The sequence below is a fragment of the Micropterus salmoides genome, unplaced genomic scaffold (assembly GCF_014851395.1).
Source record: "Micropterus salmoides isolate LMB-PRFRI ecotype aquatic unplaced genomic scaffold, ASM1485139v1 Ms_hic_scaffold_342, whole genome shotgun sequence".
Taxonomy (NCBI): Eukaryota; Metazoa; Chordata; class Actinopteri; order Centrarchiformes; family Centrarchidae; genus Micropterus; species Micropterus salmoides.
In genome coordinates, this window is record NW_024042729.1 from 1 (window position 1) to 7,688 (window position 7,688).

The 7,688-nt window shown below is 37.5% G+C and overlaps 1 protein-coding gene across 1 annotated transcript; it reads right to left on the reverse strand.

Annotated features, from left to right (window-relative positions):
* Positions 1 to 1,198: 1,198 nt before the first annotated feature.
* On the reverse strand, positions 1,199 to 4,106 carry LOC119884411. Its single transcript, XM_038694812.1, has 5 exons — positions 4,010 to 4,106; positions 3,743 to 3,884; positions 2,966 to 3,117; positions 2,311 to 2,527; positions 1,199 to 1,775 (listed from the first exon to the last, which is right to left on the reverse strand). Exons 1-5 carry the CDS (start codon positions 4,058 to 4,060, stop codon positions 1,660 to 1,662), a joined length of 678 nt encoding a protein of 225 aa, XP_038550740.1. The 5' UTR covers positions 4,061 to 4,106; the 3' UTR covers positions 1,199 to 1,659.
* Between the last annotated feature and the right edge of the window lie 3,582 nt (positions 4,107 to 7,688).

Consider the following 7,688-nt stretch of genomic DNA (forward strand, 5'->3'; position numbering starts at 1 on the left):
GCGCTGCCCCCCACTTGATGTAATACCTACAATGTTTTTACTAATAGTAATGGATTCTGTTGGGCCCCATTTGATCTCAGCTCCCTATCTACTGGTTGTGTCCCTGATTATTTTAAAACGGCTTGCGTGAACCCACTTTTAAAGAAACCTGGTTTAGATCCCTCCCTCCCACAAAATTTTAGACCAATTTCAAAACTGCCTTTTATTGCAAAGATTTTAGAAAGAATTGTGTCCAAACAGCTGCTCACTGTACTGGAAAATAACAAAATATTTGAAAAGTTTCAGTCTGGTTTCAGGAAGTACCACAACACTGAGACTGCTATGCTTAAAGTCACCAATGACTTTTTAATGTTTGCTGATGAAGGCATGTGCTCAGTCCTGGTACTCCTGGACCTTAGCGCTGCTTTTGACACCATTGATCACAACATCATGTTAGACAGGCTGAGGCACTGGGTGGGGATCTCTGGTACTGCCCTAGAATGGTTTTCATCCTACCTGTCAAATAGGAAGTTTTGCTTGTCTGTAAACAACTATGTCTCTTCGATCTGTCCAGTTAAATATGGTGTGCCTCAGGGGTCGGTCTTAGGACCCATTTTGTTTTCCTTGTATCTGCTTCCCCTTGGACATATTATCCATAAACATGGTATTTATTTTCATATTTATGCTGATGACACACAAATGTACTTGCCCGTCAGATCCACAGACCCTGGAATGCTGAGTTCACTTAACAACTGCCTTTGTGAAGTTAAAAAATGGATGTCAAATAATTTCCTCCAGCTGAACTCAGACAAAACAGAAATCCTGGTCATCGGGTCCCAACAGATGGCAAAACAAATACTGCCATCTACTAGTCCCATACACACCAGCACGTACCTTGAGATCCTCGGGCAGAGGTCTGTTGTCTGTTCCAGAGTCTCGACTGAAACTAAAGGGGACAGAGCGTTTGCAGTCAGGGCCCCGAGGCTCTACTAGTTTAATAGTTTTTATACTATAAGTGTACTTGTAAGTTTTCTTTCAGTGAACTTAACATCATACTTATAGTTTACTATTTATATATTATTTTTGCGCTGTGTACTACTAGGTTACTACTTACATATTAGTATTATACTTGAAATATACCTTTTACTGTACTTTATGTACACTTGATGTTAACTCACTCTACCAGTGGACTACACATATAAATATTCACAAGACAAACTCAGGAGTCAAAATAGTCATTTACTTTATAAATCAAAGTTTTCAAACAAATATTGTTTTGGATGTCCAGTTCAAACAAAGGACAACACAGTACGAACACATAGCTAGCTACCCACAAACAGGTTGTACTTCTTTAGTTTCTGCATTTAAAATATACTACTAAGTTTCCCATTAGCTTATAGTATTTATACTTGAAATAAACCATTAACTGTACTTTGGGCATGCAGACTTGATGTTAACTTGCATGTACACAACCAGCGAACTATACATGAACACAAGGTAAAACTCGGGAATGAAAATAGTTTTTTTCTCTACAAATCAAAGTTTTAAACAAATATTGTTTTGGATGTCCAGTTCAACAAACAGTATAAACACATATGTAGGGTCACTAGCTCCTAGGTTGTACTCCTCTAGTTTCTGCCCTGTTAAATGGCAGAGGAACCACAAAACTAAATGTTCTTTTCATACGGTCTTCTTTGCAGTAGCTTGGTTGGTGTAGCTTTCGTTGTTGCATTTTTTTCTTATGATGCGTCTCACATCATGGATGCTGATGTTAGGAAATTTCGACAGAGCATGGCCTGTGAGTTAAAACACAAATACAAATCAAAACATTACTTTATAACTGATTTCTCTATCACCAAATTTACCATCCAGAATTAACACAATAAACAGTCAAAGGAGCATGTAGGGATATGCAATTCAACTTGAGTTTTTTTTTTTTTTTTTTCAGATAAGTTTCTGAATATTAATGCAATCTGCAAAATACTATATTGACATGTAACTGAAAATGTCCTTTAAACGCCTACCTTTACATAGATTAGGGTAAGCGTTTTTAGGGCATCATCAAAGTGGGCTTTTTGTGTGCATTGTTTGCATAATTTGTTTGCCACATTCACAAATCTGAGCTGATGATCCCAGATTTGACTTTTAGAGATTAGAGGCTTTTCACATTATGTTTGAAAGGTATAATTTTTTTCCATGTTGGAGGTAACAGTAATTGAACCACCGTCACCTCCAACATGGAACACTACAGTCATTTTGTAAAAAGAACTGTATGAGTAATGCTTAGGAATTTATTTTTAATGAAATTTTCCTTTAATTAAATGCACTCACCAACTATAGCTTCAAGTTTTGTGTTATCGAGTTGTGGCTTGGATTCCATGTCTTTGTGTGCCCCAGACTGTCTCCCCGTCAAACTTGAATGGGACAGCGTTTCCCTGCCGTAGACAAGCACAGCAAGGTCCCCTATGTAGACCGATAGATTTGCAGTCCGCAGACAGTTAAGCTTTCGTCTAGGGACTTTGACATCAGAGCCTGGCACAAGAGACACCTGCAAAATAACAGACTGATCACTTAGATTGTAACTGGTCTAACATTGTTTTTACACAACAAAGTTATGAAAATACAATCATACACATTCCCCGGGAAATCCATGTATTCATCAACACTGCAGTTTGCATATTAACCAAGTTATTATTCCCTGACAAGACAGGAAATCTGGGAGGTGTTTTATTTCCCAATAAAAAACATGAATTAGAGTGCAAAATGCTACTGTGCCACGCAAGGGAGAACCTTGCCACACGGCTGTGTAGTGTCTGCATTGACATTAACCTTTCCAGTGGGAAAAGTGGGAATACCTCCTTGGTTTATGTGATTTTCCAGGTAATGTGTATAGTCACTGCCAAGTCGTTATAGATGTACCGACAAATTTTATAATCAACATATTTACACATGGACTGTGACATATCTATGTATGAGATTTAGTTACCATATCATCAGACACCACTTCAGGAGAAACGCATGCAGAAGCTGGTGAGTCTACAGATGCTGTTGGTGTTGACCAGTTGGATGCAGAAGTTGAGGTCTGGTGTGTGACTTTTTCAATTACTTCTTTCAACTTTGTTACTACTACCGGAAGCTCTGTTAAAAGAATGAAGATATAAATGATTATAAGACCAAGGTGCAAAAGCTTAGATTGTCTGCAGGTTTCAGCAAGATTAATATAAGACATGTTAAGAGTTTTTTATGCCATCTGATTATATTTAATAAAAAAAAAATAGGAACAATTTTTGACAATTTTGTGCTTTTTTTCGAAGGCTTTCATTAGTATTTAATGAACCAAGGAAACCTTCCAATTTATATGACTTGGTGGATAAAGGGGGAATGTTGTCAGCGTTCACCCATTAGGCAACATGAAGGTGTTGGTCCAAATTGACTGGCAATCTTTAATGTCAATGTCTTTAAGTTAAGTGTACGAAACTGCCATTTTCAGGCTTTGACTTTCAGTGATGCAAAGATTTTTTTATTTTTCTATCTGGCCGGTATTCTTTGGTTGCTTTGAAATCAACAAACACGTACCCATTTAAATCCATTACATTAGGATGATGGTTGCCAAGTAATCAGGAGGAAATAGAAAGAAATATATTTTATTATTTTCATTGCGGGTATATTGTTCCTTTAAAAATTTCATGTTGCTTTATTTTCTCTGCATTTTTTTATCTTGTCTAAGGGCAAATTATTTGTTTCTTTAAAATCATAAAATTACCTCTCATGGCATCTAGTATGTCTTCAACATTGCCTTCTTTCAGCCTCTTGTTCTCTCTTTTAAGTTCCTTTATTTGCAGCTGTGCCTTACTCCAGTTCCTGGGCAGTAGGTCCTCATCTGATGACTCCTTTTCAGAAGTTGACTACACCAACACACAAAGACAAAAAAACTCTACAGTGTCAGACACAAGATTAAATAGTCTCCAGCCTCTTTACCAGCAAAGTCACATACAAGCTAGTACTTCAATGAATCACTTAAATAATTTACCTCTAAAGATGCTCGCTTAGCCACCAGCTCCTTCTTCAGGTCTTCAATCATTTGGTCTGCTGTCTCTTTTGAGGTACAGGTTGCCCTTTTGCTCTTTTGCTGTCAAAATGACAATTGAAAGTTTTTTAATTCATAGTTTTCAGTCACGTGACATTTGCGGTACCTGGAGGGCAAAACAACAGACCAACACAACGGCTCACGCCGCGACTCCCCCTTAGAGACTCCGCAAAAGCAGTTACATTTATTTGGATCATCTCTTAACTCAACTCAAAAAGAAAGCTGCGAACACAAACGCAAGTATTGGGCACTTCCAATCCATGTTCCAGCATCCGCTGCCATATTTCTATCGTTAAAAAGCGCCAGGTCCCTGCTGCCGCTCGACTGCGGTAATGTTTTCGTTTACATTGTGGGGAATCCCTCACCTAACACAGCTCGGGCTTGTGTTTTCCTCGATTTGTGCATCAGAAAGTACAACAACCATCCAGCATTTTGGCAACGCAAAAGTGAAAAACTCATACTAACAGTGCATCACTTGCTTCCTGGTTGGCAGGCAGTGAAAAATAACGTCAGTTTTGCTCTCCAAGGGAGCGTTTTTCATGGAATGTGACATCACTTGAAAACTATGAATAGCATGTATGTGCAATAACAGTGATTCTAAAAACAAACAAAGAGAGATTTGAGGCTAATATTGGCTAATTATTGTTTAAATTCTGAGGGTTTAAAGGTTGTGATGATGTACAAATCAATAAATATCAGTTAAACAAGAATCACAAATGTTTATTTATCAGAAATGGTGAAATACTTCTAGTATTAAATCAAACATTACCACATTTACAAACTTTCATAACTATCATAAAGCATCTACCATGAAGAAATCATAAAAGTAAAAAAAAAACAAATGGCATTACTTGTAATTAGTGACATAAAAATGGCAAACTAAGATACTAAAACTTGATTACATTTAAATATGCTTTTGCTTTTCAGTTTAAGTTTTCTTCACATCAATATTGAGTAAGGAAACTAACTTAACTTACCTATTTTGTTGGCCTTTCGTCCTCCTCTTCCACATCCTTCATCCACCTAGTGTTTGGCTTTGTCTTCCTCTTGAGTGTTTGGTTCCAGATGTCTTCACCCTTTATGAATTCCTCCCTCTTCTTGCAAAGGTCACTGTAGTTGTCTGTGAAAAGAGTTTGTGTAAATTACACTGAGCAAATTAAAATCCCGACTGGGTCTTTGGGCTATGTCTTTAAGCTCTCCCTAACAGACAGCTTGTTGGCAATATTAACATTATCCACAATTTTAAATTATTAGTATCCAAAAACACAAAACAAACCCAGTTATGCTAATCCTTGAAGTTAACCATTAACATTAAGCTAGGTGACAGATTAAGTGCTAGCAAATTTACCCCCGAGCATTAACACCTTAGCAGGAAAAAAGGCCGGACCATCTTTCTTTTTTCTGCCTTTGTTCCACTTAACATTTATCCATCCATCTTCATCCTATAGTTTGGGGCACTCTGTGACCATTTTTTTAAGATTTTTGCTGGTCTTCAACACTCATCCAATCAATTTTTCCAACTTCCACGGTTTTGTCCTTGAAATAATATATCGCAAATGCCATTGTGGAGGATAATTAATATATTATCACTGACAATTATGTTTGTTTTTGGCAACCGCGACCGTTAGTTAACATCAAAGATGCTGTACCGTCGGGTGAGATGCGCGCGAACCACAGCTCTTTGACGCAAACGACGCAAACGGTGCAAACGGATCGCACGGCCTGCTATCGCGAGAGGTGCGCGACTGCATCGAAAAGCATGTTGGGATTAAGCGGGAGATTTAGCTTGCTTCTGTAGTTGGCTAACGTTACCTTATTTTTATATGGCCACCTCTCGGTCCAGTTTGACGTTAACAGCAGATGTTTTTAGCCGTGCACAACAAGCGAATTAATGGCAAAACGTCTAGGACCTTACAAAAGATACTTGCGCGGCACAGACGCAGTACCAAGGAGAACTAAGTTCAGATGGAATGCAAAGGTAAGTTACTTTGGACCACTTTTATTTCTGTTCAAAGTCAGATTACACAGGACAGTTGTAATTTACTGCTGGTCTTGCGCTAATCTATCAAGATGAGGCTTCATTTTAAATGTATGGATAATGAAGTGTCTACAAACAGTAACGTTACAAATAGCTATATGACTAAAACGTCTCTTTGTCTCTCAAATGCAGAGAAGCCAAGAAGATGGCAGTTCAAGTTCAAATATGAGGATGGTGATGACAGTTACCTAAATGTGGTCAGTATGAATGATGATCAGGCTGACGCTGCAACTAATATTGTCATTGTCGATTAATCATTTAAATGTTATAGTAATGACAAACACCCACCAGAAGTTCCCAGTGCCTATAATGATCTCTTCAATAGCTTCCTGAATCAGATCAGCAGCCAGAAAAGGCTTTTACATTTTTTTAATATTATAATGCTATGAAAGAAGGGAAAGCAAATAATTCTTAGTATTTGTGTAGCTATAACCAGCTAATGTTTGGTATTTTTACTTTGTAAATGACTAAAACTATTAATTTATTATCTAAGTTAGAATTAAATTTCCTGCTAATCAAAATTGGATTTTTTTCAGACCTAGCTACCTCATTAAATAAATATAGACATATTTATAAGCATTCCACTTTTGTCCTCAAGTTGTCAAATAGATGTTTACCATTATTCTCATATCACAGTTTCCTGCACATAAACAGTAATATCTAATATCTATTAATTGTGGTACAAGACAAGCCTGTCATTTCTTGAAATGTTCCTTGGCATTTTACCCTTCATGTTTTTTCCTTTGTTAACCTTTAGAACAACAATAAAGGAGATGGAGTAAACACAGAAGATGACATGAGGAATGCATCCAACAGTGAAGATGAAGAGGATGAAGTAGACAATGAAGACTTTTCCACAACTGGGCTGTTGGGTACTGATATTCAAGAGGTAAATACATAATTACACAGTTTTAGCCCCACTGGTTATTATGTGTTCTTTCCAACCTATTGCTCCAAGGCGACAATGCTGGGCCGACTGCAAATTGGTGAGCACATTCATGCTTCTCAGAGGATGTACCCTGTCAACTATGTTGACATTATTACTTTTTGTCCAGTGCCACCCTAACTCCATTCTCCCACTCCTGGCATTCTCCTAATATGCACCAAGCCAGTGGCAGCAGAGGACCTGCACAAATTCAATGAGATTATTTTATTCATCAAATATTTTTTTCTCTTTCCCTTGTTAACTTTCAGAACAGTGAGGATGACCAAATAAACACAGAAGATGACTTGAATTTTGCTTCCAACAGTGAAAACAAAGATTATGAAGTGGACAATGAAAACTCCTCCACAAGTAGCCTGTTGGATACTGACATTGAAGAGGTAAATACACAAATGTGCATTGCACAGTTTTTATCTTAACTAAATAAATGCCTACCCTTTAAATTAAGTCTTTCAAGTCATCTTTTTATGTTGTTAACCTGCAGAACGAGCATGACCTATCAGATTCCAAAGCAAACATGCTTGATGCTGCAAGGAGTGAAGATGAAAACGATGTGGACAGTGAAGATTTGATTAAGGGCAACACTAGTGGAGAAAACACATCTGAATTTTCTGAGGTATGTAGTAAGTGGTTCAATGACA

Coding starts and splice junctions, on each gene's coding strand:
- LOC119884411 (XM_038694812.1), bottom strand. CDS start 4,060: ATGATTGAAGACCTGAAGAAGGAGCTGGTGGCTAAGCGAGCATCTTTA. Junction 3,885..4,009: donor CTAAGCGAGCATCTTTAGAG/GTAAATTATTTA, acceptor GTGTTGGTGTAG/TCAACTTCTGAAAAGGAGTC. Junction 3,118..3,742: donor CATACTAGATGCCATGAGAG/GTAATTTTATGA, acceptor TTCTTTTAACAG/AGCTTCCGGTAGTAGTAACA.